This window comes from Lissotriton vulgaris, chromosome 7, assembly GCF_964263255.1.
Source record: "Lissotriton vulgaris chromosome 7, aLisVul1.2, whole genome shotgun sequence".
NCBI lineage: Eukaryota > Metazoa > Chordata > Amphibia > Caudata > Salamandridae > Lissotriton > Lissotriton vulgaris.
The window spans coordinates 1,296,193,719-1,296,214,134 of NC_141695.1; the positions used below are offsets into that span (position 1 = coordinate 1,296,193,719).

The 20,416-nt window shown below is 52.9% G+C and overlaps 1 protein-coding gene across 3 annotated transcripts in view; it reads right to left on the reverse strand.

The window, feature by feature from the left end:
- Positions 1–7,739: 7,739 nt before the first annotated feature.
- Positions 7,740–20,416, reverse strand: part of LOC147703529 (dnaJ homolog subfamily A member 4-like) — a 104,326-nt gene continuing 91,649 nt past the window's right edge. For all 3 annotated transcript variants that reach the window (XM_086931900.1, XM_086931901.1, XM_086931899.1), the window contains exons 7-8: positions 10,189–10,289; positions 7,740–8,169 (exon numbers count right to left, since the gene is read on the reverse strand). In XM_086931900.1, the coding sequence (XP_086788026.1) occupies positions 7,948–8,169; positions 10,189–10,289 (323 nt within the window). In that variant the 3' untranslated portion in view covers positions 7,740–7,947. The remainder of the gene's footprint in view (positions 8,170–10,188; positions 10,290–20,416) is intronic.

A 20,416-nucleotide genomic window follows, 5' to 3' on the forward strand; every position in this document is an offset into this window, starting at 1 on the left:
CACCTGTTGTGTTTGCATATTCCGCCCCAAGTGCGCTGGGGATGCCCAGACGTGGGTCCCAGGCACTCCACACCACTGGAGTCAAGCTAGCCGGGCGGATGAGAGGTGTTACCTCGAAACCAGTCCGGTCCTCGGATGCTTGATTCCGTTCTGGGAAGGACATGGGTTTTGTAGTTCGGACTGGACTGTTCCCATGGGGCACAGGGTCAGAGCTGATTTGCATATCGCCATTGTCTAACCCAGGGTGGTGTGGAGTGCAAAATAACGATGGATTTGGGCCCAGATCTTTGGACTGGGGTGAGCGTGTGACATTGATCCACATTCGGTCCATCAACTGTTGTGTTTGCATATTCCGCCCCAAGTGCGCTGGGGATGCCCAGACGTGGGTCCCAGGCACTCCACACCACTGGAGTCAAGCTAGCCGGGCTGATGAGGTGTTACCTCGAAACCGGTCCGGTCCTCGGATGCTTGATTCCGTTCTGGGAAGGACATGGGTTTTGTAGTTCGGACTGGACTGTTCCCATGGGGCACAGGGTCAGAGCTGATTTGCATATCGCCATTGTCTAACCCAGGGTGGTGTGGAGTGCAAAATAACGATGGATTTGGGCCCAGATCTTTGGACTGGGGTGAGCGTGTGACATTGATCCACATTCGGTCCATCAACTGTTGTGTTTGCATATTCCGCCCCAAGTGCGCTGGGGATGCCCAGACGTGGGTCCCAGGCACTCCACACCACTGGAGTCAAGCTAGCCGGGCTGATGAGGTGTTACCTCGAAACCGGTCCGGTCCTCGGATGCTTGATTCCGTTCTGGGAAGGACATGGGTTTTGTAGTTCGGACTGGACTGTTCCCATGGGGCACAGGGTCAGAGCTGATTTGCATATCGCCATTGTCTAACCCAGGGTGGTGTGGAGTGCAAAATAACGATGGATTTGGGCCCAGATCTTTGGACTGGGGTGAGCGTGTGACATTGATCCACATTCGGTCCATCAACTGTTGTGTTTGCATATTCCACCCCAAGTGCGCTGGGGATGCCCAGACGTGGGTCCCAGGCACTCCACACCACTGGAGTCAAGCTAGCCGGGCTGATGAGGTGTTACCTCGAAACCGGTCCGGTCCTCGGATGCTTGATTCCGTTCTGGGAAGGACATGGCTTTTGTAGTTCGGACTGGACTGTTCCCATGGGGCACAGGGTCAGAGCTGATTTGCATATCGCCATTGTCTAACCCAGGGTGGTGTGGAGTGCAAAATAACGATGGATTTGGGCCCAGATCTTTGGACTGGGGTGAGCGTGTGACATTGATCCACATTCGGTCCATCAACTGTTGTGTTTGCATATTCCACCCCAAGTGCGCTGGGGATGCCCAGACGTGGGTCCCAGGCACTCCACACCACTGGAGTCAAGCTAGCCGGGCTGATGAGGTGTTACCTCGAAACCGGTCCGGTCCTCGGATGCTTGATTCCGTTCTGGGAAGGACATGGCTTTTGTAGTTCGGACTGGACTGTTCCCATGGGGCACAGGGTCAGAGCTGATTTGCATATCGCCATTGTCTAACCCAGGGTGGTGTGGAGTGCAAAATAACGATGGATTTGGGCCCAGATCTTTGGACTGGGGTGAGTGTGTGACATTGATCCACATTCGGTCCATCACCTGTTGTGTTTGCATAATTTAAATCTTGCAGCAGCTCTTTCCATCGGCTGATGGAAGCCCCCAATGTCCTCTGGCGGGGAATCTGCCGGCTCCGGAACTGGTGATGAGAATGACATATTCATCATATTCCGTATCGGGAATAGAGACATGATCCGACTGCTGATCCTCATCAGAGGAATCATCATGGGCCTCTTGTAATCCAGAGGAATCCTGATGGAAGGACATTTGAGGCCGAGGGGAAGCTTGAGCCGGAAAATTAGGCGTCACAAATGAAGCCGGAGCCCCTGTAGGCGTTGACGGAACTGGAAGAGGCCTACTTGCCTTAGATTTATAGTCCTGCAGCATTTTATGCAGATCTTGAAGGAAAGATGCTGGCACTGCAACCATTTGACAAAAAGCTGGGAGGGACTATTGGCATAGCTGTAAGCATCCTGTCCATCCTCCTCTGACTCCCCCTCTTGAAGGAGCATGGTCGACAACAGGGGAGACACACTCCTCGGAGAAGTCATTTCTGGCGTGATCCGCGTCACAGAAATGGTAATCCTCCTTTCTGAGGATAATATCGTCGACGGTTGTATCCACGTTGACGAGATTGGCGTAGTCGTCGACGATGAAACTGTCGACACGCCAGCTGTTGTCATTGTCAAAGTAGTCTTCGTAGACGCCCTCGTCGACGAGACCGCCGTCGTCGACATCGACACCATCGTCGACGACACCATTGCAGCCTTCGTCGTCGACGGTACCTTAGTCGTCGGCGGCACCTTCGTCGTCTTCGGTTTCTCCGTCGACGGTGAGGCCCCCGCCGTCGACGCTAGCTCCGTCGACGGGATAGTCGACGACATCAAACCTGATTTCGGTGTTTACGTTGACGGAACTTCCGCCGTCGACGTCTTTGTCGTCGAGGACTTTGAACTCCTCTCAGAAGACTGGGATGAAGGTGTTTTGAAGGCTGTGGCAGTCATCTCACCTGTAGAAGGCGTAGTTGGTCCTCCCTCCTCTCCGCTCCTGCCTGCCCCAGAGCCTCCTGCTGCCTGAGTTCTCCTCCGCAGAGCGCCGCAGACAGTAGCGCCCCAGCCGCTGCCCGCTCTTCCGGTTCCCGTCGCCTCCTGCCTGCGGCCCCGTCCCCTCGCCAGACGATTGGAGATCGCGACCCCGCCTCCCAGCTGACCCGCCCTCCCGGCCCCCTTCTTAGGACGCCCCCTCAGCGGACGCACACAGCGGGAGCACCGATTGAGCGCCGAAGGTGCGCCAAAGGTAAGCCCGTCTGCGCCTGGACCGCGCCCAGTGCCAGGACCCCTGGCCCCCACAGACCCCAGCCCACCCGCCAGACGTACGACGCCGCACTCAACGCCGGCCGAACACCTGGCTGCTACCGAGCCACCCCGAGACGCACCCACGGACCCTTCTGCTGCAACGCCTGCAAGTTCACCTGCATCCAGACCAGTACCACTCCAGCACCAACGAAGACAAGCAACAGCAGCAGCCACCTGAAATGCATCCTGCTCAACACCCGCTCCGATCACAGGCACGCCGTCGAGCTCTGGAACCTGCTCGACACAACCTCACCAGACGTCGCCTTCCTCATGGAAACCTGGATGAACGCCTTTTCAGCGCCCGACATCGCCATCGCCATCCCAGACGGCTACAAGATCATCCGAAGGGACCGCATCAACAACACCGGAGGAGGCATCGCCATCATCCACAGGAACACCATCCGCATCACGACCAACACCGACGACACCCTCGCACCCGCCGAGCACCTGCACTTCCAGGTCCACATCAACCCCAAGACCACCCTCAGAGGCACCCTCATCTACAGACCCCCGGGACCGCGCCCACAATTCAGCAAAGACATCGCCGACTTCATCAGCCCGCACGCCCTCTGCTCCGCTGACTACATCCTCCTCGGGGACCTCAACTTCCACTTGGAGAACAACAACGACCGCCACACCACCACCCTGCTGGACAACCTCGCCAACCTCGGTCTCAAGCAGCTGGTGACCACCCCCACCCACTACGCCGGACACACACTGGACCCAGTCTTCTCATCCAGCAAGGACATCGCCTTCAGCCACGCCACCGGACTCCACTGGACGGACCACAGCTGCGTCCACTTCAGCTTCGGAAGGACCACGATCCACCTCCACCACCACCAGCAACAGATTGCTCGCAGAAACTGGAACAAGATCACAGCCGACCAGCTCGCGACTTCCCTGAGCATGAACCCTCCCGCCAGCACAACGAACCCACGCCAGGCTGCCACCAACCTCACAAAGTGGATCAGCGACTGCGCCGACGAGCTTGCCCCCCTGAGGACCCCGCCGAGCAGACCCGGGAGCAAGAAAGCCCCATGGTTCACCGACGAACTCAAAAGCTCCAAGAAGAACTGTCGGGCCCTCGAAAGAACCTGGCGCAGAGACCCAACTCCGGACAACATGGCTGCCCTCAAGCTCGCCACCCGAAAGCACCACCAACTCATCAGCGCCACCAAGAAAACCACATTCAAGGAACGACTGGACAACAACGCACACAACAGCAAGGAACTCTTCAACATCGTCAAAGAGCTCTCCAACCCCAACGCCGGAAACAACGACATCACCCCTTCGCAAGACCTCTGCAACTCCCTCGCCTCCTACTTACACAACAAGATCACGGACATACACAACAGCTTCAGCACGCAACCGACGCACGCCATGACCGAACCACCGGCCCCTACCACCACCCTCCACGCCTGGACTCTGATCAGCACTGAAGACACCATCCGCACGATGAACTCCATTCACTCCGGATCTCCGACCGACCCCTGCCCTCACCACGTCTTCAACAAGGCCGACGCGGTCATTGCACCCCACCTGCGTGACATCATCAACACCTCCTTCGACTCCGCCACCTTCCCGGAGAGCTGGAAGCACGCCGAACTTAGCGCCCTACTCAAGAAGCCATCAGTTGACCCCACCGACCTCAAGAACTACCGGCCCATCTCGCTGCTCCAGGTTCCTGTAAAAGTCATTGAGAAGACCGCCAACAAGCAGCTGGCCGCCTTCCTCGAGACGAATGGATCCCTCGACCCCTCACAGTCTGGCTTCCGGGCCAACCACAGCATCGAGACCGCCCTGATCGCAGCCACCGATGACATCCGAGCTCTGCTCGACAACGGAGAAACAGCAGCCCTCATCCTCCTAGACCTCTCCGTGGCCTTCGACACTGTCTGCCACCGTACAGCGCCTCAGCAACGTCGGAATCCAGGGGAAGGCACTGGAGTGGATCATCTCCTTCCTCGCCGGAAGGACACAGAGAGTCCGCCTCCCTCCGTTCAGTTAAGAAGCCTCCGAAGTCATCTGCGGCGTCCCTCAAGGCTCCTCGCTCAGCCCAACCCTCTTCAACGCCTACATGAGCCCCCTCGCAAACATCGCACGCCAGCACAACCTCAACATCATCTCCTACGCCGACGACACCCAGCTGATCCTCTCCCTCACCAACGACCCCGCCACCGCCAGAGCCAACCTTCACGAAGGGATGAAAGAGGTGGCCGGATGGATGAAGAACAGCCGCCTGAAACTGAACTCGGAAGTCCTCATCCTGGGATCCTCACCCTCCGCCTGGTATGACTCCTGGTGGCCCCCCGCCCTAGGCAGCGCACCCAAACCTACAGACCACGCACGCAACCTGGGCTTCATCCTGGACTCCTCCCTCTCCATGACCAGACAAGTCAACGCCGTCTCCTCGTCGTGCTTCAACATCCTGCGCATGCTTCGTAAGATCTTCCGCTGGATCCCCACCGAGACCAGGAAGACGGTCACCCAGGCCCTCGTCACCAGCCGGCTGGACTACGGCAACTCCCTCTACGCCGGAACCACCGCCAAAATCCAGAAGAGACTCCAGCGGATCCAGAACGCCTCAGCACGACTCATCCTGGACATCCCCCGTCGCAGCCACATCTCCGGACACCTGAGAAACCTGCACTGGCTCCCGGTCAACAAGAGAATCACCTTCCGACTCCTCACCCACGCACACAAAGCCCTACACGACCAAGGCCCAGGATACCTCTACAGCCGCCTCAACTTCTACGCTCCCAAACACCAGCTTCGATCGACCGGCCACGCCCTTGCCGCCGTCCCCCGCATCCAAAGAGCCACCACAGGGGGACGGTCCTTCTCCTACCTTGCCGCCAAGACTTGGAACTCCCTCCCGACCCACCTCCGCCTGACCCAGGACCACCTCGCCTTCAGGAAGCAACTCAAGACCTGGCTGTTCGAGCAGTAGCGGACCCCCCCCCCCCCCCCTAGCGCCTTGAGACCCTCCGGGTGAGTAGCGCGCTATATAAATGCTTTGATTGATTGATTGATTACACTTTTGTGAGGATATTTGCTGGGACCTGGGCTCTCAGACTCATTAGGGGTCTTTTTTTAGGCCTTTGAAGATCTTTCTAAAGAAGGAGAAGGGGAACCCCTACCCATCTTCACTGACCTTCTCGTAGAAGACATCGACACTGCATCCTCACTGTCACTTGAGACAGTCTCTTTCCTGGATTTAAGCTTTTGAAGCCATGTCAAGAGCCTACCCTCACGGTCCTGGAGGGTTTTGGTTAAAAAGGTGCGACAGATCTTACAGTCAGCAACCTGGTGGTCAGGATAGAGGCAATATATGCAGTCCTTATGCTTATCCTCCACAAAAAGCCTTTTCTTGCCACAGGTGGAACAAGGCTTGAAAAGGGCTTTTTTCTTCTCAATTTCCGACATCCTGGAAGGCAGCAACAATCCTGAAGTGAATCTGAAGGATTCTGAAGAAAATCCTTAAGTAAATCCTTTTGAAGAGTAGAAGTTGAGCAGAGCTCAAAGGAGACTCCCTAAGCACAACGTGCGGTAGAAAATCTAGGGCTCTGAGGTTCCTTCAGGAAGGTTCTAAGTGGTGAGGCACTTCTGATTGGCTGATGCCAAAGTTAGGTCTCTTTTATACAAAGAGGGTGATATGCTACAAAAGGGAATGAGGCCTAGGCCTTTTTCTGTTGTCTTTTGTACCTACAGCTATGGTATTTTTGTTACAGAGACTCCCATTCCGACGACGGGGAATGATACAAAGCATGGGAATCTATGAAAGTTCCAATACTGGGGTAATATCAATGTACAGGATGCAGATCCAGATTACCCAAGACAGACAGATGTCTTCAGCTAATGCTAAAAGGGTTGTCTGTGGTAGTTTAGCAAATCATTAAGTTAAGCATTAGCAGAAGACATCCAGTTTTTCGACCTATATTGCCCGTTTTACGGAATCCATTTTGTCTTTGTCGGCCATTTTGTATGCCAGGTGCTCTGTCCTACCTTCCTGTTAACTGCTCTTGAAATCTGCCTAGACACAAGATAGGTTTAGTCTCTCCTCTACTTTGCACATACTCAGAAGAGCATACAGCTGTCCCTAGCATGTAACTGTCAGGATGTGTTTACTCCAACTAGCTAACTGTTAGCTCCTACCACTTGTCGACTGCATTTTCTGTATGACCTTGTATGTGCCCAAGAACAGCAGCTTGTACTTGTACCGCCTTCTTTTGAGCCCTTTTGTGGGTATAAAAGGACCCAGCTCCTTCCAGACAGTGTGCTATCTCATACTATACCGAAGGGTGTTGTGTGAATGTAGTTCCACCTCAAGAGGTTTAATAAACTGTCTTTTCTATTCAAGTTTCTGTGCCAACTTCTTACTATTGGTCAAAGGAATCTAAGCAGAAAAGGGCAAATCCCTTGCACTAGTAGGCCTGGCTGGGGCTTGCTACTACAGGACTCCCACTTCAACGACGGGGAATGCTTCAAGCATGTGAATCTATGAAAGACACCCCAATATTGGAGAAAAACCCAATACATCTGAGAATTGGACTTTGGTGAAATTGCCACCAAGTCTTTCCACCTCACTGGGCACACATAGTGTACAGTGTGTTAGTCGAATGTCCGGTGGAGATACATACTTTACTATCAAGAATTCCCAACAGCTTTTCTCCTGCTTTTCATGAGCACACCGAGTTATACAAATCTGAGATGGAAACATACGGTTATAAAAAGCCCGACCAAAAGGTACCAATAAAATTACATCTCGAATTGCAATAAATATTTACAATTTATTCCGTGAAAAAGAAGCGTCTCACTTAAGTTTCACTCTCATTTTAACATCGCACTTAATTTAGGTCCCAGAACAAAGAAAAATATTAATATACATCTGCATACATACAAATAATTACAATCTCACAATTGCATTAAAAAAAAACTTTAAATGGGTTAATGCATAGTCTCTTTGAGTTCGCCTTAAATGTCATTAGGATGTTTGACATTGCACCCCTCCTCTAGGTCCGTCGTGCCCATCTTCCTCTTCATACACATTATTGCTGTTGCCATAGCGCCTTTCATTCAGATTGCATTCTGTTAGATCCACCTCTTCTGCATCATCTGTGATCATCATCTCCTGTCTTGGGGGAAGAAGTGATTCCAAGAGCTGTAGTTTTCCTAGGGGAAGCCAGAAGTTCTCAGGGAAATGAACCTGTTGAAATGCAGATAATTAGGAAAATTATCAAGGTGTAAGGCTGACTGGTGAAAATCACATATTAAGATATAAGAGGCAGGCAGCATTTTTCAAACATTGCAAACTGAACCACAATATTTGGGATAGCCCTTGCTTCACTTAAATATTTAATTCAATGGGAATTACCTTGTTATCTAAAATATGATCTAACCATTTTTTGTACCCAACATGCAATGTATGGCACAGGTTGGAGGTTATAGGTGTGGGTGTTATTAGAAGTGGGTAAGCCAACAAATTAAAAGGGACAGCAGAGCAAACTGTCTGCCTTGGCTGTAAGAGCCTGTTTATGAGCCGAATTTTAAAAATATTTGGTATGTACACTGTGCAGCTAATGTTATGTAATATAGTCTGTTATGTAATATAGTCTCTTCCAAAAAGTTCATTTTGTTATATGTGAAGCACTACCCCCAGTAAGTCAGATTATATCATTATAACTTTTTATAACTCCATGCACTGTTTTAATGTAAATACTATTTACTGTATTTTATGCTAGCACCAACTCCATGCTAGAACATGGAAGAAATAAATCATTCATGTGAACCTAGGGGGGAAAAAAAGAATGTTGGATAACAGCTGTTGTAGATGATATTTAGATGCCCAGGCAATCATGTTCCATCCCTTGAGCAAGTCATCTCAATAACTAGCACCAGTTTGTCATGGTATTTTGAGGACTTTCAAAGGTCTGTTTAGATGATGCTGGAAGCACCCATCTCACCCACACTACACACAGCGAGCTACATTAAGATTAAGGTATGGCCTCCTTTGCTGGTGTTGCTGCAAGAGGTTACCAGTAGGGATACAATGCATAGATGTCCGTAGCGATTTCAGCCCTGCAGTGTGTTAATACTCTTTTCCTATGCTGTAAATTTTTAATGCAAGTAGGTGTATTACCCTTTTTAGGGCAAAAAGTCTAGTATTGGAAAAAAGTAGTTTGGGACTTTCTTGGGCGTATCTGGCTTCAGTCAGCCACAGCAACGGCACAATCTCAGGAACAGGCAACACACTATCCATTCTCAAATATTATCTTGCATACAGTGATGCACTAATAACTTGATTTTACCTATAAATGCCTTTGAGTATGAACCACAGGAACTCCGGACTTCATAGGAGTCTAGAGTCTCAGCGGTTTCCCAAAAGGAAAAATCACACCACTTTAGCCATGCAGTAGAATTTGTGCGTTTTAAGGCCAAGGCTATTTTCCACACATCTTTAATCTTTAAGCCACTTGTTTACTTTGTCTGGAGGAGCACGAGTCGCTTTATTGTTTGTTTTCACAACCAAAAACTAACACTGAAATCTAAGTTTCATATACTCTGTATTTAGCTTGTGTCTGTAATGAACAATTAACTTGGTAGTAACTCCAGCAAGAAGCTCCTGAAAAGCATAGTCCTTAATCAGCAACACTATGGTCCGAGAGTTGGAGAGGTATTGGTACACACCACGTTTGAGGTGTTAATTCCTCTTCTAGGTCTTGTGAGCATGACTTCAGACTCTGCATAAAATTGTATTCACTTCCAAAAGTGCATTTTAAACTGGTGTGAAAAAATTAGAGCAGTTTTCGCTTTCAACAACAAAAGGGCCTGCAAACATTTTTAAATGCCACTTCGCTCAACTAGGGCCACCTTATTTTTAAATAAACATTTTGCAGTTTGAAATAAAGGTATCTTTCATGCCACCTTAAAACTAAACGTGAAATAAAAAGGTTAGTATCTTTTAAAGACCGACAAAGCCAACTAGTAGTTCTGGTGAGCCTCGTCTCTTGTTTTATATAATATCACAAGCCTTTAATAGCATTATTCAACCATTAACAAAGCCACACTTAACAGCAGCATGTAACTTTTCCCCATCTATATCTTTTATGTATGCATTTTCCTAATCAGTTTCTTTTAATAAAGTTCTAATATCTGGACAGATTGGACAATTTAAAAGAAAACGAAATACAACACTAAAGCGAGCATAAGACTTACGCTTACGTACCATGAACTGTATGATCAAAATTCCCCTCTGGAAAGGATCCCTGTAGATGGGCATGCCTTCATTAAACACAGACTTCAAATTGCCATGCTTTATTACTTCCCCTGGTAGAAAAATCAAATGACAAAAAAAAGAAAAAAGAAAACTTAAGGCCCTTGCAGTAAGAGATATTGCAAGCAAATCTGTTAAGTGAGCTTTGGGATCTCAGCAAGGATCTTGCTAGCTTTCTGGTAAGAGACTATCCATCCTTAGATTGTTTTAAAGTGGCTAATCCCTCTTGAATAGATCCATATTAGCAGTGTTAATATCCAAATCTATTCTCAGTTGTCCATCTAGACAATATTTAAATATAATGACTAGCGCATGGAGAGCTTTCTGCTGGAGGACTAATTCTGAAAAAGTGTTAAAAACCTAATGGACTTTGAAAAGAACAAGTTACTCACCTTCGGTAACGGAGACTTTTTCTTCAGCAGTACCCCTGTGTGTCGTTGGGTGTCTCTGCGTCCGCCGTCATGACATCACAGGATCTATATAAACCTCATCTAAGCGCGCTGACGTCAGTTCTTAACACGACTTTCCACACCAGAAACGCATAGCCATGAAAGACACTGCCCACTGGTGCATCAAATCTAGGGCCCTGTTGAGAAGTCCCTATCTCTAGAAATCAGTTTGCAGGGAGGATGGGGTAAGGAATCTACAATAAATATGTCTCTACCAGATACATGGTTAATGAAGGTTACTCGTATATTAGTTGGAGTTACCTTACCTTTTGAATAGATACCCCAGCAATACCAACCCCAGAGGAGGGTCTGCAAACCAACATCACATGAGGAAATGCTATAGTGGAGTTAGCAACCAACCAACCCCACAGGAGGTTTTTCTATTCGCCATAGCATATTTTAATGCAGAGGACAACAGATCGAGATGAAGTAGTTTCTGTCCTGTAACTCCAGTTCTGTAGTAGGGGTATCTCTGTTATAGTCATAATCTAGTGACCAGTCCCGCCCATGTGCGTGGACCCCGGCAATCAAAAATAATCTCTTAAATTGTCAAATCATGCAGAAACTGCAAAGACACTTAAGAGAGAATTTAAAGACAAATAATGCAGCCTATATCCACAGGCTACACTGTCCAGTACTTCAACTAGAAATTCCACCAAACAAAACCACACACAACACAGCCTGCCCAGTTTCTTCCATAGAGAAACTTCCTCTACCAGTAAAAGACTCTGGAATGATAGATAGGAAGGCATGGACAGACAAGCCCCATAGGCTGCCATTATGTGGCTTAAATAGGATACTGTGCCTTTAAGAGAACTTTCTCCCAGTATCCCAGAATGCACAGCAGGTCCCTTTTACTTTCAGTTCTTTTTGAAGGCGTAGCACGCTAGACCTGTAGCATTCCTTACATGAATATTTTTCTCTACCGTGGAGGAGGGCGGGCGCTTATGACTATAACAGAGATAACCCTACTACAGAACTGGAGTTACAGGACAGAAACTACTCCTTCTGTAGTAGGGGATCTCTGTGTATAGTCATAATCTAGTGAATAGAATGGCAAGCCCATCCCCACACCAAAGCGGCGGTGGAGAGAAGAAAATTAACACCACTATTGTGAGAACAAATTCCGCAGCGAAGCCTGCCCAACCTGAGCATCTGCCCTGGCATCAGTGTCCAGACCGTAATGCTTAGCAAAGGTATGAACCGACTGCCAAGTGGCCGCCTTGCAGATCTCTGCAATCGGAACATTACGGAGCAAAGCTGTCGTGGCAGCTTTTTCCCTGATGGAATGAACCTTAGGTTTACCCCCTAAGGTCTTATTTGCTTTTAGGTAACAAAACTGTATGCAGGACAATTCACCTAGAGATGGACTGCTTAGAGGTGGCAAGACCCGTCCTGACCGATCCATAATTGACAAATAATTGGTCTGACCTACGAATGTCCTTGGTTTTATCCAGATAAAATTCCAACACCCTCCTAACATCCCGGGAATGTAGAGACCTTTCCGCTGGAGATGAAGGATTCTGAAAAAACGTAGGCAACGTTATAGTCTGGTTGACATGAAAATCAGAAATAACCTTGGGAAGAAATGTAGGGTGAGTACGCATAACAACCTTAGCAGCATGAAGAACAAGTTACTTACCTTCGGTAACGATATATCTGTAAGAAACATTAGTTAGTATTAGATTCCTTACCTTAGAATATCCCCAGGCGTCAGTCTGGATCCGGAAACTTTTGCGTAGCAGTACCCCTGCGCGTCGGTAGGCGTCGTCTGCAGGCGTCCCCTGCGGCTCCGCGTCCATCGTCGGCGTCGTGCGCCGTGATGACGACGCTGGAGTATAAAGACGCCGCCTCCGCGCGCTGACGTCAGTTCTTTGTACACAGCTTTTCCGCGCCAGAACACGCAGAGCCATGTGAGAACCAACACTGGTGCCATTTGAAACTAGGGCCCTGAAAGGGATGTCCTTAACCCTAGGTATCAGTTCGCAGAACGGGGAGGATGGGTGGGTCGGTAAGGAATCTAATACTAACTAATGTTTCTTACAGATATATCGTTACCGAAGGTAAGTAACTTGTTCATCTGAAAGAAACACGTTAGTATTAGATTCCTTACCTTAGAATAGATACCCCAGCAATACCAACCCCGGTGGTGGGTCTGCGAACCAATACATTCCTACACCAGAAAGTCCTGGAGGACAGAACGGCCAAAGAAGCCATCCCTCCGGACTTGACTATCCAGGAAGTAGTGCCTCGCAAAAGTGTGCAGCGAGGCCCACGAAGCCGCCTGGAAAATGTCCTGCAAAGGGACTCCCCGGCCCAAGGCAGTACTAGCCGCCGTGGCCCGAGTGGAATGGGCCCTCAGCCCAACAGGAGGCTCCTTCCGAGCCAGAGAGTAGCACGCTTTGATGCACAGAACGACCCACCGAGAGATGGTCCGTTTATGTACCGCCCGTCCCTTCTTCGCACCCACGTAGCCAACAAACAGTTGGTCATCCACCCGGAACTGGCGTGTGCGATCCATATAAAATGAAAGCGCACGTTTTGGCTCCAGACGATGGAGCCGCTCTTCATCCTTTGAAGGATGCGGAGGCGGGAAGAAGGAGGGGAGGGTGATGGACTGCCCGATGTGAAAAGCAGAAACTACTTTGGGCAGGAAAGAAGGTCTAGTCCTCAGAACCACCTTGTCTGGATGAATGGACTAGAAAGGAGGTTTGACAGAAAGAGCCTGGAGCTCACTCACTCTCCTGGCAGAGGTGATGGCAACCAGGAAGGCCGTCTTTAAAGTCAGGAGACGGAGAGGACAGGAATGAAGTGGCTCAAAGGGAGCCCACATCAAGAAGGTCAGAACCAGGTTTAATTCCCACTGAGGCATCACAAACGGAACAGGTGGATACATGTGTGTGATGCACTTCAAGAATCTCGTTACAATGGGGGACTTGTCCAAAGAAGGCTGATCAGGAAGCCTTAGAAAGGCTGAAAGGGCCGAAAGGTAGCCCTTGATAGTGCCCAGAGCAGAGCCCTGCTGGGCAAGAGAGAAGAAAAAGAAGAACCTCGGAAAGAGGGGCAGAAAGAGGGTCCACAGCCTTTGCTGTGCACCATGCCACAAATCTGTTCCACCGACAGGCGTTTACCGACTTTGTGGAGGGACGCCTGGCTGCCAGAATCACATCACAGACTTCAGGAGGCAAGTCAAATGGCCTCAACTGTCGCCGCTCAATCTCCAAGCATGGAGGTGGAGACTGGACAGGTTCGGGTGGAGGACCGTCCCCTGCTGCTGCGACAGAAGGTCCTCCTGAAGGGGCAGGCGGATCGGGGGACCGACTGACATGCTGAGTAGCTCGGGATACCAGTACCTTCGAGCCCAGTCCGGAGCCACAAGGATAACTTGGGCCTGGTCGCGCCTGATCTTTTTCAGCACTCTGGGCAGAAGCGGTATAGGCGGAAAGGCGTATAACAGACCGCAACTCCACTCGCGCCGAAAGGCGTCGCCGTGCGAGTGCCGTCTTGGAAACTCTAACGCGCAGAACTGATGACATTGCGCGTTCTCTTCTGTGGCGAATAGATCTAACCAAGGCTCTCCCCATTGCAGAAAGAGGCCTTGCGCCACGTCCGAGTTCAGACGCCATTCGTGATCCATCGAGCACCGACGGCTGAGTTCGTCCACCCTGGCGTTTAGAGAACCTGCCAGGTGTTGAACCATCTGAGTCACGCCCTGACGTTCCAGCCATTGCCAGAGACGCAGAGCCTCCTGGCAAAGGGTCCACGACCCCACCCAGCCCTGCTTGTTGCAGTACCACATGGCGGTGGTGTTGTCCGTGAACACCTGCACCACACTCCCGTTGACAAAGGGGAGGAATGCTTTCAGTGCTAGACGAATCGCCTGTAGCTCCAACTGGTTTATATGGAGCCGGGACTCCGCCGGAGACCAGATGCCTCTGATCTCCGCCTCTCCCAAGTGGCCTCCCCAGCCCTGGAGGGACGCGTCCGTCACGACAACGTGCTCCGGTTGGGGAAGGGAGAGGGATCTCCCTCTGACCCAATCGCGGTCCGTAAGCCACCACTGCAGTTGTCTCGCAGTGCCCTCCGAGATCAAGACGTGGTCGGACAAGTTGCCCTGATGCTGGGCCCACTGAAACTTCAGGTCCCACTGCAGAGCCCGCATCCGCCACCGGGCGTGATGCACCAGAAGGATGCAGGAAGCCATCAGCCCCAGCAGCCGCAGCGTCAACCTGACCGAAACCCGCGATAGCGGCTGAAAGATGGGAATCAAAGCCTGTATATCCCGGACCCGCTGTTCCGGAGGATAAACCCGAAACTGCGCCGAGTCCAGAACCGCTCCGATGAAAAGGAGCTTTTGAGAGGGACACAGGTGTGATTTCGGCACATTGATGGAGAACCCCAGCTCGTGCAAGAGGTCTGCCGTCATCTGAAGGTGGTGAACGACTGTCTGGGGCGAACCCGCCTTCAACAGCCAGTCGTCTAGGTAGGGGAAGACTGAAACCCCTAACCTGCGCAGATGGGCTGCGACCACCGCCAACACCTTTGTGAACACCCGTGGGGCGCTGGTAAGGCCGAAGGGGAGCACGATAAACTGAAAGTGCTCCTGGCCTACCGTGAACCGCAGGTAACGCCGGTGGGCCGGCAGGACAGGGATGTGAAAATACACATCCTTCAAGTCCAACGCTACCATCCAGTCTTGCGGGTCTAGAGCAGCCAAGACCTGAGATAATGTCAACATCTTGAACTTCTCCTTCCGGAGGAAGCCGTTGACGTTCCGTAGATCCAAGATAGGACGTAGGCCCCCTTTGTCCTTCTTGGGCACCAGAAAGTAGTGGGAATAGCAACCACGCCCTACTTCTGGCCCAGGAACGCGCTCGATGGCCCCCTTGGCCAAGAGGGCCGTAACTTCCTCCTGCAGAAGTGTCAAGTGGTCCCCCGACACACGGTGGTTCTGCGGTGGCATGGCTGGAGGATTGGTCTCGAAGGAGAGGGAGTAGCCCCTTCGGACGAGTTGCAGCACCCACCTGTCCGATGTGATTGCGCGCCAGCGGGCGTGGTGATGGCGAACCCTGCCACCCACTGGCGTCACATGGGCCTGAAAGCACGGACTAGGAGGATTTGGAGGCTGATGCTGCGGGAGAGGTGTGGCCTGACCCCGCGACCCCGACCGCCTCCCCGGCGGTTTCCACGGCCGCCACCGCGTTGATAAGATTGTTGCGGCGCGTGGCTGGCAGCACGTGTGGGGACGCCCCTTCCTTGGCCACGAAAGGAGCGAAACGAACCCGTTTGCTGGCGCTGGGTCGAGACCCAAGGACTTGGCCGTAACCCTGGAGTCCTTGAAGCGCTCCAGCGCGTGGTCCGCCTTGTCACCAAACAGGCGACAGCCATCAAACGGCATGTCCATCAAGGCATTCTGGACATCTGCCGAAAAGTTGGCGGATCTCAGCCAGGCGTGGCGACGAATCGCCACCGTCGTGGACATCGCTCTGCCCAGCGAGTCGGTCGTATCAAGACCACACCGTATGGAATATTTTCCTGCGTCTCGGCCCTCAGCCACAGCCTTGCCGAGCTTCGCCCGCACCTCCATGGGGCATTCTGGCAGCAGTTCCGCGACCGTATCCCACACAGAGTGGGTGTAGCGGCCCAAGAGGCAAGCGGTGTTGCAAGACCGCAGTCCCAAACTCAGGGACGAGAAGACCTTCTTGCCATACTGGTCGTACCTCTTAGATTCCCGGTCGGGCGGGGCCGACAGGAATGCGGTCTGGGAAGTCGAGGCCTGGATCACCAGACTCTCAGGGGTGGGATGGGTGGACAGGAACTTGGGGTCGTCCGGGCACGGACGGTGGCGTCTGGCCACGTTCCTATCAACAGGCGAACCTGAAGAGGGCCTGGACCACGTGCCCAAAAGAACGTCCGACAAGGCTTCGTTAAACTGCAGCAGTGGCTCCTGTGGGCATGACTGCGGTTTGAAGACCTCAGTGAGGATGTTAGGCCTCACGGCCGCGACGGGGAGCTCAAGGTGTAAGGCCTTGGCAGCCCTCATCAACACCACTGAATAAGCAGCCCCCTCCTCCGATGCCACGGTAGGAGGCGAGACAAAGCCAGGGTTAGGAGAGTCGTCCAGACCACTGGCATCACCCAAATAACCTGTCCAGTCCACGTCGTACTGACACTCACGTGACAAGAGGGTCCTCAGACCCCTCCCAACCCTCTCCGTACTTTACATCATCTCCATATTCGGAGTCAACAATGTAGACCGGCTCCTCGGGGTTCACTGGCCCCATCGGCGTCGAGCGACGCCGGTCCGACTCCGCGTCCGGATTCGGGGAGGGCATGGGGACGACGCCGCCCGGAGCCGACGCCGCGCGGGGACGGCGTCGGGGGTAACCCCAATGGAATCGGCGCCGGAGAGGCCGGTAGACCAGCCGGCGTCGACCCCGAAGGCCCCTGCGGCGCCGGGGTCGGAGCACCTGATGGCGTTGAGGCAGGGACACTTGAACCGCCAGGGCCCCCGGACGGTAGCACTGGGCCCGAAGGCGCCGTAGGCCCCGTCGGAGGAGTGAGCGCCCTCATGGCCATGAGGAACGACTCAATCTCCTCGGGCGTCGCGCCTAGCCCAGGGACCGGAGGGTATGGAGCAGGCCGCGCCACCGACTCTCGCCGAGCGGCGGGGTCACCCGAACCCCCGGCTGCGTCGCGCGAGCGTGGGGGGGGGGGGGTCGGAGGTACGTTGACGACGCCCCGACTTCTTGTGCTTCCTACCTGAGGAACCAGACGAATGGTGACGACTTCCGGAGCGCTCGGCACGGCTCCGCGACCGCTCCCTCGAATGCTCCCTGGACCTCCGGCCGGACCGGGACCGCTCTCGACGCGGGGCCGACACCCGGAGCTCGAGCAGCTTGCGGGACCGCTCCCGTCTAGCCTTATTTCTCAAGGCCCGGCAATCGACGCAGGCGTCCACGTCGTGGTCGGGGCCCAGGCACCGGAGGCAGAGTCGGTGATGGTCCGTGACCGACATCGTGCGGTCACAACCGTCACAATTCTTGAAACCGGGCATCCTACCGGCACCAAAAAGTATAAAGAAGTTTACAAAACTTAGTCAAAAGACCGGAGTACTGCTCTTCGGAGATTCTCCGCTGAACACCACCACTTCAGAGACTGAAGAGCATGCAGAGACAGGCGTATCTTGTCGTCCCAAGATCCTTTCCTCTGATCCCACTGGTCCCCCAAGCACTCTTGCAACGGTCTCATGTGCAGTCGTGCGCGTGGCGTTAGGAAGATACAAGAGGCCATCGATCCCAGTAGAGAAGACACCGTCCTCACTGTTGTAGATGGAGTGGTCATAAGAGCCTGAGCCTTCCGAAGGAGTGATAACCGTCGCTCCTCCGAAGGAGACACGCTTACTGACAGCGTATTGATGGAGGCTCCCAAGTACTGTATGCATTGGACCGGAGTCGGGACAGACTTGGACATGTTGATGTGCAACCCCAGCTTGTTCAAGAGAACGCACGTCTTCTGGAAGTGTGCTCGAGCTTCCGAGAAGGAGGAGGCCTTGATCAACTAATCGTCCAGGTACGGGTAGACGAACACCTTGTTCTTCCTCAGGTGTGCTGCTACCACCGCCATGCACTTAGAGAATGTTCTCGGCGCAGACTTTAGTCCGAATGGGAGTACTGTGTATTGATAATGATTGGTGCCGACTTGGAATCGCAGGAACTTCCTGTGTTTGTGTGCAATGGGCACATGGAAGTACGCATCCTGTAGGTCTATAGCACATAGCCAGTCCCCCTGTTGCAACAGAGGATAAATCTGATGTAACGACAGCATGCGAAACTTCTCTCTGGGAATCCACTTGTTTGCTTGTCGCAAGTCCAGAATGGGCCTGAACTCGTTATTGTCCTTTTTGCGAACCAGAAAGAACCGGGAGTACAGACCTCTTCCTCTCTGAGACAGAGGTACGTCTTCTATCGCCCTTTTCCTTAACAGGATATCGGCCTCCACCTGAAGCTCGCGCAGCTGAAACTGCGAGCTGACCGGTGGAATTGCTTGAGGCGGGCTGGTGAACCGAAGACTGTATCCATTGCAAACAATATTCAGCACCCACTTGTCCGGAGTAATTTTTCACCACTCTGCCAGAAAAAATTGAATGCTTCCTCCTACCGGAGTGGGTAACGGATAAGGGGGAAGTAAGCGCTCAGGGCCTAGACCCGGCCGGGCCTTTGGTCGCTGGTGCCGACTGTTGGCCGCCTCTGCCCTTCGGGCGCTTTTGGAACAGCCTTCGGAACTGCTGCTGTTGTTGCTGTTGCTGTCCCGAAGCTTGGCCACGCCCTCTGCCCTGTCCACCGAACCGTCTCTGGAACGGGCGGTACGATTTCTTTGTCTCATTGGGGTTTTCCAGACCCACAGCCATGAGTGTTTCGGCCTCCGCCTTCATGCGGGCCATTTTGTCATCCGCATGTTTCCCAAATACGGTTTCGCCAGAGAAGGGGAGATTGGCAACCCTTTGCTGTGCGTCAGGTTTCAGTGACGTAAGACGGAGCCAGGCGTGTCGTCGCTGGTTAATCCCATGGCAGAAGCCATGTGCCGCCAAGAGGGACGAATCGGCTGCAGCGCTGATGATCTGATTCGCCACCAGCATCCCCTCACTCAACACCTCCTGGAAATCTTCCCTTATGTCGCGAGGCAGGTGTTGGAGGGAGTCCCAGAGGGCACAGTCATAGTGTCCCAACAAGGCTGTGGCACTCGCAGCCTTCATAGAGGTCGCCAATGTTCCACACACCTTCCTCCCAGCCGAATCCATCCATCTAGACTCTTTGTCTGGGGGACTGTGGATGACGGGGTGGTAGCATGCTGTTTGCGAGTCGCCGTCACTATCACAGAATCTGGAGGAGGTTCCACTCTAAGAAAAGCCGGATCAGAATCGGGAGCCCTGTATGTTTTCTGTAGCCTCGAGGGGGCCGCCTTAGTCACCGCCGGGGTGAGAAAAAGGTCCATGGCCGGTTCCTCCAGGCCCGGCACCAGTGGCAATAATGGACGAGACAGATGTTTCTGGTGCAGAGCCTCGAAAATGACCGATGTCTTAGGCGTGGGCACCGTCAACAAGATGCCCAACTTTGCTGCACCTCTTAACAGGACATCGTGAAAAGCCACCAGATCATCAACCGGCGACACCCTTGTCTCCGGTGACCCCGACAAAGTCGGAGAGTAGTCCCTGGTCCCGGAGGACCTCGTATGGGAGCGAGACCTGTGCCTCCTGTGGCGGCGTCTGGATCGCGTGGATGACCTGTTGCGCGATCGCTCCCTCCTCCTGGAACGAGAGCGCGACCTCCGAGTTCGTGGGCGCTCCGCAGGTTTCCGTGGAGGCGTCTTCCGTGGCCTGTCCTGAGGTTTTGGTCTAGGCGTCCCCTTAGGCGGTGTAGGAAGAGGAGGCAGTGACACCGACCTTGGCGGAGGAACCGAAGGTATCTCCGGCCGAGGGGCGGGCCCATGCGGCAGAAGCGGTGGTGGTGGGTGTCCTGAGGGAGGAAGTGGTGGAAGAGGAGGGTTGACGGGAGGATCCTCCTTCGGTACAGGGGGAGGGGGAGCCTTCGGCCGAGGTGGTGTATATACCACCGAGTACACCGAGCCTGGTGACTTCTTCGGGGGAGGGGACTGCGAACCAGCCCCTCCAGTAGGTGATCGCCGTCTCCGGCGCCCTACACCAGACCCAGCGTGGCTTCTGGCGCCAGAAC